At 51.0% G+C, this 21683-nt stretch overlaps 1 protein-coding gene across 1 annotated transcript; it reads right to left on the reverse strand.

Moving 5' to 3' along the window:
• Window positions 1-739: 739 nt before the first annotated feature.
• Window positions 740-21465, reverse strand: LOC144943146 (SERTA domain-containing protein 2-like). The gene is made up of 2 exons (XM_078870365.1): window positions 21047-21465; window positions 740-7241 (listed from the first exon to the last, which is right to left on the reverse strand). The coding sequence occupies exon 2, from the start codon at window positions 7214-7216 to the stop codon at window positions 6167-6169; it is 1050 nt and encodes a 349-aa protein (XP_078726491.1). The 5' UTR covers window positions 7217-7241; window positions 21047-21465; the 3' UTR covers window positions 740-6166.
• Window positions 21466-21683: the final 218 nt, after the last annotated feature.

Below are 21683 nucleotides of genomic sequence, written 5' to 3' on the forward strand. Positions count from 1 at the left end.
AGCGAGCGTGCGGACAGAAGTACGAGTTGAGAGATGATCATGTAAAACCCCTTTGTCAATCCACTGCTGGATAAAGGCCTTCCTACGCAATCGTTCACGAGGATCAGATCGTTTGACCACATTTCAGCACGCTGGTTCAGTGTGATTTGGTAAAACTATCAACTTTTATTTTATCTGAGCTATGTAGTTATTTTTTTAGAAACGGTCTGGCTGCAAATGATAGCTCAACGAAGTGGCTTATCACGTAGAAATATACAGCAGCCAAATACTCTAAACGCATATTTCTAAACGTGGAGGGAAAATCCGGAGGACCCGGAGAAGAATCCACACGACCACGGGAAGAGAGACACGCAAACTGCAAATATACAGCAGCATATGTCAGGGTGGGGATCGAACCCACGAACCTCCTGTATACCAGGCGAGGTAGTTAACATCTCCTAGCCACCGCGGCGCCGTGGTGATTGGGGAAGCCCAGGATCGGTTGAGACATCACTCGCCACTGATGCTTGCCGTGGCCAGGAGTCGAACTCGGTTTCACGGTGCGGTGTTGCTCACCACTGCACCACCTCACACAGTTGTTTATATGTCAATAGCCTCACGTCCGCATGGCTTCAGTAGTTCAGTCACGATGAACAATCACCAGCAGTTGCAATGTCATCATCCAACCCGACGTCATCACACTGGCGGACATAAAAACAAAGCGATGCAGCTGTAAGAGTATTTTTTTTATTGAACAGTTTATTACAACAAATTATATAAATAACGCACTGATTTAAAATAATTACTCGTAGCAAATGCATAGATTGACCGGTATATGTTTTCTTTTTTTTGTAATCTTAACTTACAATAGCAACATCTACAATTAAAACTGACATTCTTCCAAACGTCACCCCATCGAAAGCGTCACATTGCAACAATTCCACACGTTTGAACTACAGGGCCGCAGGGTACGCGTTGTTGGGGAAACGTGGCGGTGGCGATGGACGGGTTTGGTTGCCTGCAACACACATTTCAACTGTTTGCCTTGCGACCAAAGCGTTGCACATCAACCGCACCACGCAGTAACCCGCTGGGTCGCACGCACGCGCTTCCACCAACGCGGTGGTTGCAAGCAACGAGTCGCCGACAAACGAAGTCGCCCGGGGGGGGACAAGAGCTGGCTGCGATTCTTTCCCGGTTTCGAGGCTGCCGATTTGAAACTCGAGTCGCTGTCGGGAGCGACGTCAGAGCTCGGGGTGAAGTTACGTTTCAGTCTCACGACAATCGTAATTGACGCTGCGCTACCGGAAGGAATCCATTCGGAAATCTCACCGAGCTATGTGACCACCACCACCACCACCCCCCACACACACCGTGTGTTCGATAACGGCCGCGCAAGAGATGTTTACAGAACTTATTCTGAAATACCCTTCCAAGTGGCAGCTTTTAAACCGAAAAGCAACATGGGGCGGAGCTTTCTTGCACACAATTTGCCAGGACATTGGTGTTTGTCGCGTGAAGGGCAAAATCAAGATTTTAAAATTTTGTGAAACCGCACAAATGTAACGTGATATTTGGAGACTGGGCCGAGACCATCTGGCTACACGTGAAGACCGCGTTTTATCGAAAAGCGGCCTAAGTCTAGATACTTAATCCAGTATCACAGTGGTGGCTGCTCCGCTCTCTGACCTCTGACCCAGAGTTCTATTCGGTTTGAGTTTAATTTTCTGCATAGTCGCAGGAGCGTGTGACCCAGCTTCATGCAGAACTTCTATCTGTGGTGATGTGGGGGACAAACATAGCAAATCTTGCGTCGTTATCCGCTTGGTTATCTGGGAAGTTACTACACCCATCTGTCGGGCAAAATTGCGAATAATCTCAAAATAATGGGGACTACTTCGCCGATTGGCTATCTGCGGAAACATTCGAGCGTAAGAATTACGGTGGAATTTCCCGATGAAGACCCGCGGATCATAGGAGTCGTAGGTAGTAGGGTCCAACGGATAAGGGGGGTTTTGTCTTCAATGAGAGATGTGTGGCAATTACAAAAATTAAAGTGGCCCACATTTTCAACGATCGTCCATGGACCACGGCGAAGGTTAGGACCGCAGGAGAACGCCAAAACTTTGCTCGTAATGATTTCTTTTGTACGATCGATAAAAGTGGTTAAAAAAAATAACAACCAATTCATTCGGAAAGGTTGTGTCACAAATCGCTTTTATTGAGCAAATAAAGAAATTGGTGCCACTAAAGTTTCGTCGCCTTGGGCGGTCATGGCAAAGTGAAACGTTCGGTCTCGGCCCGTGAACTGTGGACGGTTCTTGGTTGTTGTTGTTGTTGTTGTTTTGCGAAAGGAAAGTTAAGTTGGAGGCACAGCCAGGAATTGTAAGGTGTTCGCATTGGTGTCTGGGAACCATTGCTCCTTCCGGTTTGTAACGTTATACGCGTGAAAGAGAAAATGCCGCAGAATTGGAAAACAGAGTCGAAAACGGATGCTTCAAGTCATCGATGGACATCGATTCTGAAGCTCCCGATGCACCCAATTAAAAAGGCGACGTTTGTCGATCACGACGCACGTAATGGAGGTCACGTGACTCTCCACCACCGGACGTTGAGACGACGATCGATTCTCGAATCGAATCGCGACCCCCGATTGACGACAGATCATCGAATTGTCTTGAATTGATCGTTACGGTCAACCAGCTGAGCCAAACATGAGATTATTACGAGAACACTGGATGGAGAATCTTGATGGCTTTTTCACTGTAAACGATATTCCCAGATACCGAATCCGGTAAATGCACGCATTTGGGATAAATTTGACAAGTGAATGTTCAAGATGCACCCCCTCCCCTATACTTCAAATCTGTGAAAAAGCGCTTTATGGCTCATGGGATTCCTCCAGGATAAATAAATGATTCTGATTCCTGGCTGTGCCCCCTAATAACAAGACAGTCTTTAAAGCAACAGCTCCCCCCCCCCAAACCGAATTTCGAAACAGTGTGGATCCAGGGTTTTTTGCGTCCGAGTTAGCGACGTTTGCACTCCGGCACACCGCATCCACGACACACCATCCTGCGATGGCCCGTGGACACTGGTCGCGCGCCAACCAGAGGTCGCAACCGGGTACCCGATACCCGTACCCTACCCGATACCCGGCTACCCGTACCCGGCCGGGTACGGGTAGCCGTTTGCGGCCCTGGTGCGGCCGGGTACGGGTACGGGTAAGGAATCAAAACCCGTTTGCGACCTCTGGCGCCAACCTACTCCAGTCTACGGGCAACTCGGGGGTAAATACTCGGCGAGAAATCAAGTCCCGCGTGGAGCCCACTCCGATCGGACGACGACCAACGGCAGTTGGGGGGGGCCTGAATGCAGACAATGCCGTTTCGGCTTTCTCGTCAATGCGGCAAAGCTGCGATTGTAGTACGACAACTCGAGCGTTTTCCCGTAACCCCCTCCCCCCCCGCCGAACGCGCACGAACCAGCGTCGTAACCCCTCTCGTTTTTACTCGGAAGCGAAGAAAGGTCTATCGCAAACCGAACTTACACGACATTGCTACGGCGCTGTAACAGGTCCTGCGTTATAGCCCCAGGGATTACAACAAGAATGGTGAACAGACTGGGGACTTGGAGAGGAGGGGGGGGAACTCGATGATGGGAGTTCTTAATTTCAAACAACAGTGCGCGGCGCGATCCTGTTTTCAGAGACATCGAACTGATCGTTTCAATAAATTACCAATAAGTTACACGGGCACAGACAAAACGTGGAGGGGGGGGGGTCGGGGGGGGGCCACAGCGCTCGACAAGACGCCACAAACACGAGGGAGGGAGGTTTGAGCGGTCGTCAGGGTTTCATTTCAGCCAGGTCCATCCGGGTTGGTGAGCCCGAAACATTTTTCCCCGCGCAAACCCGGCACACCACATCCAGTATACTGTTGATGCAGATCCCTCGCTGTGGGGCCGCGGCTACTAGTAGTCACGTGCCATCTCCTAGAATACGGTGATCCGGGGAATATATTCGGTGAGAACTTAAGCCCTAAGCGATGTAAGGATTCACCTGCCGAATTGTTACATTTGACACGGGGGTGGGGGGGGGGAAGCAATCCACTTTCTTAACGCAGCTCTTTTAAATTGGCCTTCCCGGATTTAATGCCCCCTCCACCCCACCCCCTCTCCCCGTAGCACAAAGTTGGCCGAACATGGTCACAGTTGACGAGTGTTGCGGCCGCGGCTTTCCCTTGCAAACACTGAACAGAACGTCGGGCGGTGGTGACGTCGTCGTCACACGGAAGCTGCGAGCGACGCGAGCAAGGCCATCGCGTCTCCGTGAACTCGGCGGCGTTCCCTGGCGATGAGCGCAACACAATTTGGATTCGTGCGGCGGTGGCTAAATGAGAAGGCATCTCCGTGATGCTGCGCAGGAAGAGTGGGGCTGTTGTACTTTCTGACGAGAGGCAGTCCTCAGTAATAGGCAGAGGAGAATAGGAAGACTTTTCTTTTTAGCCTGGACTTGAACAGCGGCAGGGAGGAGTCGACAGTACGGATGGCTGGGGGGGGGCAAGGAGTTCCAGCCTCAGGGTGCAGCAGAGGAGAAGAGGTGACCTCTCGCTGAGCAAAGGGGATTCGACACAAAAGGCCTGTTTCTGGAGAGAAGAGTGCATAGAGTAAAATAAAAGGGGAGGGGAGGTAGGAGAGTGCGTGGAGGGGAGTAGTGATGAGGGGGGAGAGGTAGGAGAGTGCGTGGAGGGGAGTAAAGTGGGATGAGAAGGGAGAGGTAGGAGAGTGCGTGGAGGGGAGTCGAGATGAGGGGGAGAGTTAGGAGAGCGTGTGGAGGGGAGTAGAGTGAGATGAGAGGGGATAATAGGCAGGGGTGAGTCCATGGAGAATCTTGAAGGGAGTGAGTGTGATTTTGAAAGTAATCCGTGATTGGATTGGGAGCTAGGGGCAGGATCAGATCATTGGGACGATGCATTACATTGCAATGCAAATTACCTGTGCAGATACACAGTGTATTCGGCATGCGCTGGGGCCAGTTTGCCATCGGAGGGCTTCATCCGCACATAGTTCACGGCTTCACGATGACTCTTCCTTCGTGTGGGCCACACCACAGACACATAAATACAATATCTCTCTTAAAATAAAGCATGCATTCCAAATATAAAAGTCATCTTTAGAATATTTATATAGAAAAAGTATAGAATTCCTGTGCAAATTTTGTATAAAATGTACAATTAATTTCACACCAGCAATCATACCCACGAGCCTGCAATCGACTTTCAATTCTTACACGCCTCGCTCTTTCACCTAACTCCAGCAAAGACGTGGACTAGATTATACACATTTAAAATAATAATAATCATAAGATCGACACGTTCGCCCCGAGAATAAAAAAAATCACCATCAAGAGTTCATTACTCTTCTTGGGCTCACATGTACGTAATGTCTTAATGCTAACACGCACACACACCACAAGGTTTTGCTTATCGATTAAGATGTTAAAGGGGTGGGGGGAAATCATCTTCAGAAAACATTGAAACAGAGACACTGCAAAAAGGTTATGGCGAACGTACGACTCTGTGCTGCCAACTGCACGCCACAAACAACAAGTTTCAAAAGACGACAGAACGCCACAATAGTTCAATAAAAATGGAAGTACTGTTTTCCGTGCATTTAAGCAAACGTTGTCATTTTCTATTTCCCCCCCCCCCCCACGTGGGGGGAGGGAGACGGACCCACACGTTTGAACGTCCGAAGTTTACAAAAAGTATACTCGGTTTTTTTTTTGGGATAAAACATCTGTTTTGCTCGACAGTTTTGTCCTGTTTTGAGGAGCCAGTCTATTGCAGTTCATCTTGCTGTTAGGCACATCGGAAAATACGGATAACGCAACGTCCTGTGTAAATACCTGCAATGGAAAACCGTTATTTATTTCAGAATTATCTTTGCTTGATGTCGAAGTTTGTGCTTGATTTCAATAAATACTATAAATATAAAAAAAAAAATCCATTTCCAACATTCATGACCGAGTTGGCCAAGGCACAAAATCGGCCTTAATTTCGAAAAACGGGAGGAGTGAGGCAGTTCAGTTTAGTGTCATGTAAAGCGTGCATCTGCACGGTGCAGTCAAAACACAAAATAACGTTTAAGAAAACTTCAGGGGAGGCGGCGGGTCTTTCCGTCGTTATCACGACCCCACCAGAACCTCCATGATTTGATCGAGTTCGCTGAAGTCCGAGCTTCTGAGCGGCTGCGAGCCAACGCCGCCACCACCGACGCCGCCGCCGCCGCCGCAGGGCGACAAGTTCCTGAGCAGGTCTTCCGACAGCGAGCCCGGCGGCACCTTCCCGGGCGCCACCAGGAGGGACACGGAGAGGCCCGGCGGCCACGGGTCGGCCGCGTCCGCGTCGTCGTACATCGACGTGTCGATGTCCGCAAAGTGATCGTCCAGCTCAACCTCCAGGTCGGCGAGCAGGCGCGCCGCGGGGCCCACCGCGATCTCCAGCCCGCTGAACACCGAGTCCAGCTCGTGCCAGTCGCACCCGCCCGTCGCCGGCCAGCCCCGCGGGACGCCGCCGTTGCCGCCCACGCAGACGCCCGCCGCCGCCGGCCCCACGCCGACGGGACCTCCTCCGCCGCTCGTCCCCGAGCCGTCGCCGTCGCCGAACACGAGGTCCTTGAGCGCCGAGGTGAGCGCGCACGAGATGCTCTCGAGGCCGCCCTGCAGCAGCCGCTGCTCCACGGCGCCGAGCTTGGCGAGCCGCTCGTAGTCCGGGCCGCCCTCCGACCCGCCGTAGTCGTGGCAGACGGCGCAGCCCGGGGCGGGCGTCGGCTCGCGGTCTACGTCCCCGGGGCACGCAAACGCCGCGGCCATGGCAGCCGCCGCGGCCACGGCGGCCGCTGCGGCCGCGGCGCGTTCCTCCTCGCCGCACATCTCGGTCTGGATGCGCCGCACGGTGTTGGCGACGAGGACGGAGCGGCGCAGGCTGGGGTCGCGGAGGGCCTGCCCGGCGTGCATCTTGCGGAGCGACGCGTCGAGCACGCGCTGACGGCGCTGCGTGTAGCCCGGGCCGCCGCGGCGGCCGCCGTCGACGACGACGCCGCCGGCACCGCTGCTGGCGCCGCCGCCGCCCGGGCACAGCCGCTCGGCGGCGCCGGCGTCGCCGTCTTCGCCCCCGGCAACGCCCGGGAAGCCGTCCTCGTCGGCGCTCAGCTTCCGCTTCACTCCTTTACCCATGGTGACTTGCCGCAGGCCGCCGCAGCTGCAACGGAAACAGATTCGTGTTGGTTGGCCATTGTTTGTGTGTACGAGCGTGCGCGTGTGTTTTTATCGTATACCGTTCCGGCCTTCATTAGGTGCTTGCTAAGAGCACTTTCCCCAACAGCCTGTGTAGGCTATGCGGAGGATCTTTGTCTTTTGTTTCATTGAGATTGGCATATCAGCGTAGTTTCGTGGGACGGAGGATATATTCAGCGACGTCATAGAGCATCGCATCCTCCGTGTTTGATAACAGACCAGAGACTCCTCCAAGTTACGTTTATTTAGGGTGCAGACTTGGGGAGTTGGACTTTCGCGCACGTGCCCTGCTACGGCGCAAATGTTTCATCGCACGACGGACAAACCGATGATGTTTTTGGAATTCTCAGAGCTGGAATTTATCCCAATTAAGTGCACAACCGCATTTCACGGTTATATTTTGTGTGTGCGTGTGTGTGCAGCCATTGGCGATTTGGTCGAGGCGATCACCTCGCCGCGCTTGAGAGAACCCTGTTTTAATAACGAAGGCCGCAGAACACAAATTCGAACCCCGGGGTTCTCGGCCGTGCTGTGGCTCCGAGTCCCACTCCGTCCTCCTGAGCAAACCCAGCCACCCCTCGCACCTCGCGGCTTTTTGACGATTGAAATGAAGGCGACTCGCGTGCGCTCGGGACGCGGTGCAGTGCACACCACGTGGCATCACGAGGGCGAGCCACCTCGTAAACGCCCCGTAATGCATCTTAATAAACCCGCCTCGTACGCACGAAATAAAATTCAATAAATCAAGCCCGGCTCCCCCCTCCCCCTCCCCGTAAACACGCCTGGTGTTGGTGGCTTATTGCACGCGTCCCATCGATAGCGGGGAGGAGGAGGGAGAGAAAAGAAAAATAATAATTAAATAAATCGCTAAAGCTGTTTATGCAACGTGTCGAGCAGGCGGGGCCGAAAGGCGCTCGCGAGCGCAGGGCGGAGGAGGAGGAAGCGAGTTGCATCGCAGCCAACTGGCCGTCGTCCTGAGACCCGCCCCGCTGAGGCTTTGTCATACGACAACCCTCGCTGTGTCTCAAGCTACGGTGAGAGCGCGGCCAAACCCAGGGGGGACCGGCGCGCGCAGATTAATGGCGATCTCGCTTCGAAAAAGACGCGGCGGCGGCGGCGACGGACAGAGAGAGAGAGAGAGAAAGCGCCTCCGGTTAGCACGGTTGGCTACGTACGGTGCGAAAGAAGTTCAACATGCGCACGTAGAGAAGCGGACAGAGAGAGCACTGCAAGGAGATACCCGGTGAAGGAAACCGGGCGTGCCCCAACAGCCCAAAAGGTCGAGGCACGAGGAGATGAGGCATTCGTCCGCCCCCTTCCCCAGCGATTCTATGAATCGTCGCGATCCAGGGTCGCAATCCCATTTTTTTCCTTCTCATTTTCAACCATACTGTATTGTGTTTTTCGCATCGAGTTTTGTGTTCGCTCCACGAGCCTCAACGAAACGTCGGCAGATGCGATCATTTCTGCGGACGTATTTGCACGAATGGCGACTCCCCCCACCCCCCCCCGTGATCGATTGATGTTCGTTCTATCGCGTGCGCGCGGCACGCCATCGTTAACACGGCCCGCCGAATAGCGCGTTGTGGGTTTAACTTGAACATCTACAGCGCGGGCGGCAGCAGCAGCCGCCATCAATGCAATTCCATTCATTCCTCCCGACTGAGCGAACGTCGTCTGACATTGCCGCCACCTCGCCCGTGCCGCAGCCTCCGCGGAGTCGGCGACATCGCGATGGCTGCGCTGGCGTCGAGAGCCGCGTTCGTAACAGGCCGACCTTCTGGGCAATGTTTATTTATTTTGCGGAGCACATTGCTGCCATGACAATGTTGTTGTTTGTTGCTGTTGTTGTTGTTGCTGCGTAGCTCTTCGATCGCGACGCGGGCGTCCCGACGTCTCGCCCCACTTCAGAAGAGATTCGTGGGTTCGGTTCGTGGACGAGCTCCCGGCGCGCGGAGCGAAAAACGTCGGACGTCGTGCCGAACAATGCACGGCACGATCCGAAAAAACGCAGCCGTTAAAGCTAAGCAAGTCGCCGCTGGGGCGCCCGCTGTACTGCGAGATCGCCTACAACTCGTCGGTGTATGCTGGCCGATCCAGCCCTGGATATGACGCACACACCAAACTAACATTTCCCTTACTCTTAGTTCTTTCGGTAAAGTCACGTAGGTAAAAAAATAAAAAATATATATTTTTATTAATTTTAATTTCATTTTTTACCTACGTGACTTTACCGAAAGAACTAAGAGTATGAATCCTTGCAGTCATGAAAGCTTCAAATCTAGAATTAACATTTCCCTTCTTCAGGGCACGGGCAGAGGATGTACGCCCCGGTGCCGAGATGTTGCATGGTTCGCCTGGTATGCAGGAGGTCATGGGTTCAATCCCAAGCCTGACGCCTGTATATTTGGAGTGTGGGTGTCTCTCTCACCGCGTTCGTGTGTTTTTTTTTCTCCGGGTCCTCCAGTTTTTCCCTCCACATTTTAGAAATGTGCGTTCAGAGTATTTGGCTGCTGCTATCAATTTCCACGTGGTAATCCACTTCGTTGAACTATCATTTTGTGGCCAGGTCAATATATAGTTAAGTGGGCCAATCTGGTAAAATAGTTGAGTTTCTTTAGTATGTTTGTATCTTTAGCACCGTATGTAGCAAACCGTGCTAATTAATTAGGTGCGGGATCAGAGAGAAAAAGCAGCAGGAGGAGGAAGAAAGTATCGGGATCGTGACTTATCATCGAAGACGGTGCTTTGCAACACGGCGGAGCGTTGCGATCACTGCGCGGCGAGGAGCTAGGGCCGACGGGCAGCGCGGGGGGTGAGGGGGGGGTCACGATGGGCCCCGTGATCGATGGCCGTGCCGCGGGGGTTGCTGCAGCGATCGTGGCGGACAGCGTTATTACCAGCGAGCGTGCGGTTGACGCTACTGTATCGGGTTTATGGGTTGGCCGAGTTTTTCATTTGGCCGTAAACCCCCTAATGTGTAATACGCCCCCCCCCCTCCAACCAACCGCTCCCCCCCCAACCACCCAGCTCCTTGCCTCCCCCCCTTCCGATCCCAAGATCCAGTGCGCACCGCAAGACGCGGTTGTTTTAATGCTTTCCCGTTAAAACAATTTCCCACAAAAAACGAGACGGACTTTAGCGATCCACGCAACCGCGCACCTGCGCTCCCCATCGCAGCAGCAGCAGCAAGAGCAGCAGCAGGAGCAGCAGCACCGGAAAAAAAAACGCAGCCCCTGGCGCGCGGCGAAATGCGCAACGGGCGATGCGCCTCCTCCCCGTGACGGATGCGCGCGCAGAACGGAGTTGCAGCCCACGTTGAGTGGTGGGCTATCGACTTACGGGGATGGGGGTAGGTGGGGGGGGGGCAAGCCGGGCAGATTGGCCCAAGTCATATTTCAGGAATTCATTACTCAGGACGACGGGTTTCACACCGTTTGCGATATTACACGCGTGAGCCGTGCCCGTTAGCGAAGAGCCTCTCTCTCAGCAGGTACCCCCCCTCCTCCACTCCTCCCTTCTGTGCAAAATAACAACAAATACACCCGGCATTGCCTCTCCAGAGAAATGAATGAAGTGCGTTAATTAAATACGGTAGGGAAAATGCCTTGTGCGTCTTTTAAAATATATAAATTTCAGTGACGCGACAGAAATGCAAGAGGCGGTGCTGGAATAATTTGCTCCATGCTCAACAGCTGATGATGCGAAGGGGCGGGGTGGTGGTGCAATACGACCAAATCAACAAAACATTTAATCAGTAAAAGAGTGAAATCGGCTAAATGTTTAAAAAGATGTTTGTCAAACACGAATTGAGACGAGCTATTTTTTTTTTGGGGCCAAGTTAAAAGATAACAAAAATTCCATTCACCCGCTGCTTTGGATGCGACACCACCTTCCGTTCTGATTCCATCCCCGCTGAAAGGCTCTATCATCGGCCAATATCAATCCACCGCTGGATGGAGGCCTCCCCAAGCCTGTTTTTGTGCGTGGGTGTGTGTGTGCAAGTTACATCGCCGTCTCTCTGGCGGTCCGACGATGCAACCATGCACTCGGCACGCATATCAGCACGAACTGATACCATCATCATGACTCTCCCCCCTTTTAGCTTCAAAACAAATTTCACAAAAACAGGACGCAGACTGCAGCTTGCACAAAAACAGAGCTGCTTTCAGTCGCCCCTGGATGATGGGACCCACACGCAATAAATAACTCATTGCACACACAAAGACACCCCGTGTAGCCTGCACAGGCTGTTGGGGCATGTGCTATTCATAAGCCCCTAACAATGGCTGGATGCAACACCAAAAGGGGTGTTGCATCCAGCACCACTCCGGGCCACCTTTGTCTCTCCCCCCCCAGTACCGATGGTTACACATCGCACCAGGTACTAATTTAAGGCTGCTCGGACAAAGACACACAGACTCTCACACACAAACGGCACGAAGACAAAGACCGCCCGCTATAGCCTCAACAGACTGTTGGCTCAAGCGCTGTTCGCAAACGCCTATGAATGTCGTCACGACACACACGGGTCACCAGCACCACGCCCGGCCGCCTTTGTCTCCCCAGTGGCGATGTTTACGCACCACGCCAAGGTACTCATTTTAGGCCGAGTCGACCTAGGGGAAGCCCAGGGCCGGTTCAGATAATCGTCACTGGTGTTGGCCATGAGCGGGAATCGAACTCGAGTCGCCGGGTTCGTAGCGCAGCTGGCCACTGTGCTACCGCTCCCCACAGACAAAGGTTCCCTGTATAGCCTTAACAGGCTCTAGGGGCAAGTGCTGTTAGCGAGCACATACACACACACATAGGCGCTGCTGCACCAACCCAACCCTCACTGGTCATCGATTGCCTTTACAGCAGGGCTTGCGTTTTTAAATAAATATCGGGCGCTAATTCCTCAATCCCACTGGCGCATTTTGTGATGAATCAGTGCCGCATACACGATCGCGTAAAGCGTTGTTTTAATTGAGGATAATGAAGAGATGATGACCGATGGGCCTTCATCCAGCAGTGGATTGCTCATGGCTGTTGATGGGTGTTTGCGGCGCGGGTTAGCACTGCAGTCGTGGTGCTTTTTTGACGCCTCCACGCGCCCATCGACCACCCCTCTCGCGGTCCGACGATGTAACCGATCCACCGAGCCGATTTCACGACTCCATCTCTGTTGTGCGCGTCCTTTGGCCGCCACTCCACTTCGATAGAGACGTGCCCCTTACCGAACACCACAAGTCAACGGGGATGTCCCCAAAAATCTGCCAATGTCCCCTATCATCCACGTGGTTCCTCTTTCTGAATCTCCTGGGAACACCTCTCTCCGGACGCTTCCGTGTGTGCACTTTTCACCTTGTTTCCACCAAAACACCGTGACTGGCCTATTCACGTGCAAGGAGGCGTTGTTGACGAAGACTGGCAATGGAATGGCAGCCGAAAGGATGGAGAGATAACATCCCTGAGAGCAGCACTACCGTTGAGATGCTGACCCAGTCGCAAAATGACAGTACAATGAATTCACAAATGCATCTGTGCGGAGCTCTGATGGTTAACTCTTTTGTGTCTGTGTGTGATGCGTTTTCGCTGGGTACTCCAGTAAAAAAAACATTCGTAGAATTTGGCCAAACATCTCTCCTGGAAAAGTCTTGCGTTTCAGTGGCTTTGCTGTATTAAGGAGCGATGTAAATGCATGTGCAGGGCCGATACGGGCTGTGGCACAGTAGCTCTGTGCTCTTCATGCAGCAGTCGATAGACCCTGGCTCATGATGCGGTGACATCACCACGAGTAAAGCTTCACCGGGTCACAGGATCACCATTTCAGGAGGGACACCGGCCGAGGAGATGGAGTGATGAGACCAGCCCGTGTGAAGGTCCCTAAGGTGGGTTATTATACCACAGGCACATGGCAACGACAGCCTTGAGGCGACGTTCATCCAGCAGTGGATTGATGTTTCGTGTTTGGAGTGCAGGTTAGCACCGTCAGTGCTGGGAGCTTTTTAATCCAACATTTTGCCCCTTGATCAATCGATCCTGATGGCGGTATCCCGGGGTTCCAAATACAAAACGGCCGAGACAACTAAATATTTTATTTCTGGGACACTATTTTTTTCCCCAGGGGTTGTACTTAACTCGGCGACTGGGGTAACCAATCAATCCGAAATCGGTGCCACACTCCGCGATGTAGAAACACAGCGAGGGCGATTGCGCCGAAACCCTGAACGTTTGTACTTAACCATACTGGTGGTGCATCGTGTACAGCTCGTCCAGATGAGTCGATGGCCGCATCGACCACCATCAACAGAGACTAAAGATGACTGCACAGCAACGCGGGGCAGTTTCTCGCAGAACGGCGCAGACGAGGCGAGGAAGAGGTGGTGGTGGTGAGCGCTTTCGTGGCTCGCGGCCTCCACTCATCGCCGCGAGCGACGAACAACCACCACCCCCCCCCCCCTTGCTCACGTGTCCCGTGGGCCATACTTCACCCCCTGGGTCTCCCTCGCCACTGCCAGGCGAGGCTATTTTCTGTCCCCAAGCGAGGACAGGCCGTACCCAGCGCGACACCCACCACGTGCCCCACCACGCACAAAGCGGGAGTCGTCGAAAACAGCGTGGGGTGGGGTGGGTGGGAAGGGAAGGAGAGGGGAGAGATGGGGAGGGAAGGGGAGGGATGCCGAGACGTGGATAGGGGTGGGGTGGTGAGTCGAGGAAGGGCGGTGGTGGTGAGTTTAGGGTGGTGGCGGTAGGCAGCGGGAAGGTTTAAGTAGTGAGTTGTAGGTCGTGAGTTGTAGGTAGTGAGTTAAGGGTGGATGGAGGCAGTGAGGGAGGGTGTTGGTAGTGAGATAATGGTGTGGGTGGTGAGTTAAGGGAGGGTGGGGGTGGTGCGGGAGGGGGTGATGGGTAAAGGAAGGAGGTGGTGAGAAGAGGGTGAGTTGGTGAGTGATGGGGTGGTGAGTAGAGGGGTGGTGAGTGGAGGGGTGGTGAGTGATGGGGTGGTGAGTGACGGGGTGGTGAGTGACGGGGTGGTGAGTGGAGGGGTGGTGAGTGGAGGGGTGGTGAGTGATGGGGTGGTGAGTGATGGGGTGGTGAGTGGAGGGGTGGTGAGTGATGGGGTGGTGAGTGGAGGGGTGGTGAGTGGGGGGTGGTGAGTGGAGGGGTGGTGAGTGGAGGGGTGGTGAGTGGAGGGGTGGGGAGTGATGGGGTGGTGAGTGATGGGGTGGTGAGTGATGGGGTGGTGAGTGGAGGGGTGGTGAGTGGAGGGGTGGTGAGTGATGGGGTGGTGAGTGATGGGGTGGTGAGTGGAGGGGTGGGGAGTGGAGGGGTGGTGAGTGATGGGGTGGTGAGTGGAGGGGTGGTGAGTGGAGGGGTGGGGAGTGGAGGGGTGGTGAGTGGAGGGGTGGTGAGTGGAGGGGTGGGGAGTGATGGGGTGGTGAGTGGAGGGGTGGTGAGTGGAGGGGTGGGGAGTGGAGGGGTGGTGAGTGGAGGGGTGGTGAGTGGAGGGGTGGGGAGTGATGGGGTGGTGAGTGATGGGGTGGTGAGTGGAGGGGTGGTGAGGGTAGCGTTGCCTCCACGTGTTGTGCGCGTGAACATTCTGCGGGTGAGAACGATTCACCGGAAGATTCGGGGCTGCGATTCGACTCAGAACTCGATTATTCTCTCCCCACTCACTCATGATTTGTAACACTTCTCGATTATTATTTTCCCTTTCTCGCGTCTCGTTTTCTCGATGTGCAACATTCGCATATCATATGCATACGTCGACAAAAACCCACACACAAACACACACGTGCACACGCGATTCTATGCATCTCCCGCGAATGCCAACTCTTAAGAGTCAGATTCATCCAGGCGCTCTTACAGCCCTAACGTTTAAGTTGACGGCTAAGCTGATAATTATAGGTGCTCGCTAACAAACAAAAAAGCCTGACTAAAACGGGAAATACGTCTGCCCGTGTGTAACGGAGAAGTGTCATCATTCTATAACGCAACCGACTGCAGAGATTTGGCCTACATACTTCACGTACAAAACTTGCATAACAGTAAATTGTGAAGGAATTCGATCGAAAACCCAAACCAATCAAGAGAAAGATATTCGATTATCTAGTAAAAAACATCTAAAATTACTTTCTAAAGTTTAACTGGAAATTTCGTAATCCACCTGGGCCAATCTGGTATTCATGTGAATGCTTGCGCAATTGTGGAATGTTAACATTTAATGTTTAAATCTTGTCGAAAGATACAACTCTAAACGGTTGTCTCCTTCCTATAGCTTCTGACAAAAAAATGGATCGAACAGAGCCTAACCCTGCTGATGAGGACCTAAAAAGTAGAAACCAGTTCAGGGTCTCGCCTGCTTAAACAGACGTCGTTATGAAACTATGGTCCAGAAAATTCATGGGACTAAATTTTTTTTTAGAATGCAGTGACCGACTTTTGCCTGCCCAGAGTTTCTTGCCATTTCTTACATAAAACGAATTTTTTTCGTGGCAAGCCAGAGGCCATCTCGCCTACGATACAGTATTCTAGCTTGTTTGGCGAATTGAGAGATGTTTAGTGATACCCCATGGGTTCAGAGATGGGATTGAACATCTGAGTAATACCCTGGCTATAACCAACAGGGCTAATGACTGTCTCACGACCATCAACACCACCACCACAATTATGATCACATGCCCCAGCCATCACTTCACTATTATTACCAACAGAGCCACCGCCATCATCAGCTCATCATAACCACCACCACTACCAAAACCACCACCACCACAGCCACTACCACCACCACCACCACCGAAATCATCAACATCACTACCGTCACCACAAAATCACCAAGCCAACCATCAACTAACCAGCAACAAACCACCATCAACTACCCACCCCCATCCATGCCATTCCGGGAAAGCGGCGTCACTCAGACTCGCCACGCTGCGCAAGACAAAATGCGGAATGGAGCAAACGGAGTTGAGACAAAATAACGCACGGCGTTCATTTGCCCTGTGCGGTATTTTAAATATTACGATGTTTATTGAATCAAAGACGACAAACTGAGTCTGGTGTCGTGTTTTAAAAGGTGACTGCGGCGTTTCTTTGTGTCTCTCTTGTTTTTGTTTGTAAATGCCGTCACGACGGTTAAACGTGAGAAAAAGCACATAAAGATGGGATCAAACAAGACACTTGGGTTATCCTGAGAATAAGGCGGCTAAACAATAAAATAAACCGTCAAAATAAAAACACTTCGCGAATACCATCGACGGAAAAGGAAAACAAATTAATAAGTGGAATGCAGCAAAATGCGAGAGAGAATTAAATCTTCTGACTCCGGTCCACTTGGTGGGTGATTCCAGTTGCCGGATCTTGCGAGCCGCCACGTTACGTAAAGCGCCATCGCGGTTCCCACTGCGCGTCACGTACACAGCCGAAACGTCTCGCCTCCTCCTCTTATTTTACCGACTTATCTTGGCGACACTGCATCGGCGCAATTAACAACAACAGCAAAACTCAACATTCGACAACAGCACTTTTGCGTGGCCTTAACAAGGACACGAAGGCGACGCGTGGGGGAAATGGCCACATTCTCACGATACAACCATAGGAGTCCGATGATTGCATTTAAAATATAAATTGATTAATAACAGTATTGAAATTGAGGTATGAACGGTTGACGATGAGCGCACTAGTTGTTTTTAATTACCGTATGTACCCGACTAGCGACGCATCTGAAAGTAAGACGCATGTCCCCAAATCGTCTTGGGGGTATTTAAACAAAATGTGTAGTGGGGCTTTAATGGGGAGAATACGGTACCGTGCATGCCAGAAGATGAGTCTGAACACGCTGCTGCTGCTGCTTAAAGATGGGCAAGAAGATGTCTTCCGGAAGAATAATTATGAACGAGATAAGATTTATTCAGAGAGATAATGCGTAAGAACTGTGTCTCCTGGCGTATTACTTTGCATTTATTACATTATCCACGACGACGACTATTGTCTCTGGGAAGATCGTGCGTAATAAAGATGAAAACATCTTGGAAATTATGTATTCTCAAACTTGCAAACACTTTTAATAATATAATTCATGACTACGAATAATCGGCCACGTTCGATTGATTCCCGGCTACGGCTAGCATCAGTGGCGTGTGATATCAGAACCGGACTCAGAGCTCCACCCCCCCACCCTTCTACTCACACTGACCGGCGTGGTGAAGTTAAGATCAATCAAACTCAATGACCGACACGACGTGGAGCCATTCATCCAGCAGTGGATTGCCATCAATCCCGCTCAACGATTCCATGCTCACAATTCGATTGAAGAAACGACTTAATTGTTTTAATCGATCTAGATTGGTTTTAATCAACAGTTCAGCCAACACGCCGGTTAATGTGAAATGCAACATAAGTGTACACAAATCGCAAATATTCCAACTATTGTTACACCATTCCATCGTTGTTGAGGAATCGAGTCTACCAGTGTCGTCTCATCCATATTGTGTTCAACCACCACATAGCAACAACACAACACTGACTCAGCCACTCCACCACCTACCTACTGACTCACCCGCTCATCATTTACTGCCGCTCACTTCTTTTCTGCTCCTTACCTCTCCTGCTACACTTTGGAATTCCCCTCCTCCCATCGTCTCCATCCCCACGTTCTTAAGAGCCTCGCTAAATTTGAGAAACGCGTTCACTCTTATCTCCATGGATACAATTTTGACGCTGTTTATTGCTGGTCGCTTGGCGTTTTTTTTTTGGGGGGGGGGGGCTGGGTTCAGCTGCTGTAGATTTCCACATGATATGCCACTTAATTGGGCTATCATTTGTGGCCAGGTCGCTTCTGAAAAAGAGATATATAGAGCCTAGTGGGCCTTACCTGGTACAATAAAAATGACAAAATAAAAGCCCCATAATACTGTATAACTCAAGTTTACTTTAAGAATGTATCCAACAACGGATTCGATTTTTAAGTTGAAAGTAGTTTTTGTGTGTGTGTGTAACCAGGTGAGAACTCAAGAGACTAGGGTTAGTCTCTATATTGGCTTGACTCACCCGGGTCACCAAATGATAAAAAAATAAACCACAAATAATGTTTCTATATGGCAGACTGCCTCAACAAGCATGCAATGATTCCAAATCCACGTGGATTTAATCGATTCGATTCAATCCACGTTAAAATTACAGGAAATGCAGTATATGGTAATTGTATATAATCGATACTCCCATGTACGGATTCACCATATACATAACGTAAAAGTTGGAATCTAATTAAATCGATTACTTGATCGGCAGTCCCACCCTCTTATTTGAGCGCATGTCGAATTTATGTGGCCACACAATTTAACTCAACTAAGCAAATCAAAATGTTGACTTTCAGGACAGCCGATACACACGTTAACGATTCCAACCATCGATGGGCAGTGGAAATTCAATGTCTCGATTAATTGACTTCAAAAATAAAACTAAGATGATACTCTTAGATTTTTTCGGTAAAGTCACGTAGGTAAAACAATCAATAAAATAAAATAAATGAAAACTAAACGTATTTTATTAATTTTATTGATTGTTTTACCTACGTGACTTTACCGAAAAAACCAAAAAGTATGAATCCTTGCCGTCACGAAAGCTTCAAATCTAAAACAAAGATTGTTGAGAATGCTAGCGCCTCTAGTGGCTGTGTGGGTCACGTACATGAGTTTGTCTCACGATCCATCGGTTTGTTAAGACCTTATGAATCGTTAGCCCACGACTTGACCACCTTTTGGCATATACGCTCAACACATCCCGTCAATAACTGTGGCCTTAATAAGGAAAACATACAATAGGCAACGTTTCGGGCAACAGCTTCTTCTTCATAGGAGATCAAGAGGGGCCAGAGAGATACGGAGTGGGATTATAAGAGTTGGAAACCGCACTCTGTAAACCATGGAGATTCACCTCCCTCGTCACATGAGGAAGTCACGATTCGATTTAAGAATCGACTTTTAGTGCCAATTTCGCCGTCTCACCTGCATTAAGTCTATTTTCTGTCTCGTTTGTCCAGTTTTGTTTCGCTCCCCTAACTGAAATGTAACATCTGCTTAGAACTTCGTAAATCGATGTTAGATTTCTCACGAGCACAATTCTGTGCGTGTATCGTGAGCACAGACATCTAATGTATTCGACTAATCAACCAATAATAATATAATTTCACGTCGAAATCGCCTCCCTACGACACTCGCGGTGACTTCACGTCTGTGAAAGAGACCCACATAAATCGATCCGATTCGTTAATCGATACTTTAACATCGCGAATGCAGCGCCTCCAGTGGCTGAAAGGGGCATCACGTGAAGCCATTTACGTGCGACCAACACAACGGCCATATAGATGGCGATGCACGAGATTCGAAAACACTAATCTCAACTCACCACATCGATAAAAAAATCGATTAACCGATGGATTTTTGCTCCACCTACTCACGGGGACTTGTTGATACGCGGCGATTTCACGGTGGGCGGTACAGCAACGGCGGTGGATTCAACGCACGCCATTCTAACTTGGATCCTTGCACCCATCTGTGCGGAGGTTTTCCGAGTGTCGTGTGTGCGAAGCCACAGTCTCACGAACAATGTCATTCAAGGCCAAACATCCCCAACCAATGCACCAGGTCCCTCCTGAGCAGATGGGTGTTGAGACTCAGCGAGGCTACCCCGGGTTAATAAAGGGACCATTGCTGCTGCGCATTACTTTTGAAAGCTTGTTTATCTCCGAGGATACGTTGACATTGTACAACACACTACCTAGCTACCCTCGTCACCACCCTTCAAAGGGGCTGTGAATGATTATTATTATTCATGCAATGGATTAGAACGCTAAGCACAAGTCGATGTTTCAATGCGAGACATTTCGTCTCTCGTAATTGAAGTGGATCAGCAGCAGTATGTTGTCGTAGGTGTCCCTTTAAGAGAGGAGCAATTGGGGATAGTGGGAATACACAAGCAGATTGTCACGTTTGTAACTTTTTTTTAAAACATCGCCCGTTAAAACACATACACAATTGTATAATAATCAGCCGTGATCTGTCCATTGCACGATTAATTCATTCCAGTGGCCGCTATACCATCCATTCTCACTCCTTGCACTTGAACAACCGATTCCCATCGTTACACTCCAACGCGTTCAAAGAGTTACGCAAACGTGTTGTCGTTTAACGATTAATCGATTGAAGATCAATTCTCTGGCTCACGCTCCTTAGTGCAGAATCGTGCCCGAGAAATCGATTTAAAAAACCACGTTATTACGACACGCCAATGATTTGCGAGTGCGCATCAGCTAGGCGAATGGGTCGAACAGAAACTGTGCACACGGGACAAAGCAATAAGAGATTCAACATGACACATTACAAACGAGACGGGACGTGGGGGGAAGACAAAAAAACACGAGACACAAACACCCGATCCATTTCTGAATCCGACCACGACTCCAGGAATCGTGACAGTTCATTCAAAAGTCTTTCAACATTCGCGAAACAACCCTCATTTTGTCAATCGTGTTGGGGTTTATTTGACCATACTTCACCACGCTGGTCAGTGCGAGTTCGAAAAAAGAGGAGGGGGGGGGGCAGGAGAGGCACAGAAGTACAGTACAACCAGGGTATCCTCAATTGAACCAATGCCCAAACACTCAAGTCTCATGAAACCCATCACGAACATATCCCACTTTAAGCACAATCTCTGTCTTGATATTTTGTTGTTCAAAGTGGCCACTTTGCTCTGTGTGTGGGGGGATTTAAATGCCCACACTCCACTCACCTCGTGTGACGACCAAACTCCGGACTTTGTCTTCTTGGTTTTATTTCTTTTTCAACTAAAAAAAAAGCCCCAAGCACCACGCAAATCTTTTTCACCCTCCCCACCGGCTAAAATAAAAACTCAAAACAAGAATCAACTTTACATACGTGTACAAGAAAAATATCTTGTTTTGTTTGAGAGGTCAAGGGGGGGGGTTGAAATTAACTTACAAATACTCTCCCGATCACTTTGCCCTAAGCCACCACTGCCACCACCACCAACACGACCGCGTCGTCGTTGTCTGAAAGGGCTTCTCCCACGGCCACCCGGGGCACGCGAAGCCACGAAACTGCTGGGTGGGGGTGGGTGGGGGGGAACTTGTGAAGTCATTCCTTTGATTGGCAGCCCCAGTGCTGACGTCTCCCCCGTAGCCAGGGGCAACCGCGTTAATTATTCCTCTCCCGTCGCTGCCATTGGTCAGGGGGCTGTTTCGTTTGCGAGGCTCCGCCCACATTCCCTCCCCCTCCCCCCCACCACCGCCGCCGCCGCCACCGATGCCGCCACTCCCCGAGTCGGCCACTCGGCGGAGCGAGCCGAGAGCGGGCGGGGGAGTGGAGCCGGGATGGAGGAAGGCGTGGGGGTGGTGGTGGTGGATGAG

The sequence above is a fragment of the Lampetra fluviatilis genome, chromosome 30, assembly GCF_964198595.1.
Source record: "Lampetra fluviatilis chromosome 30, kcLamFluv1.1, whole genome shotgun sequence".
Classification (NCBI taxonomy): domain Eukaryota; kingdom Metazoa; phylum Chordata; class Hyperoartia; order Petromyzontiformes; family Petromyzontidae; genus Lampetra; species Lampetra fluviatilis.

Bases quoted from the DNA above. Each gene is read 5' to 3' on its own strand.
- LOC144943146 (XM_078870365.1), bottom strand. From the start codon at position 7,216: ATGGGTAAAGGAGTGAAGCGGAAGCTGAGCGCCGACGAGGACGGCTTC.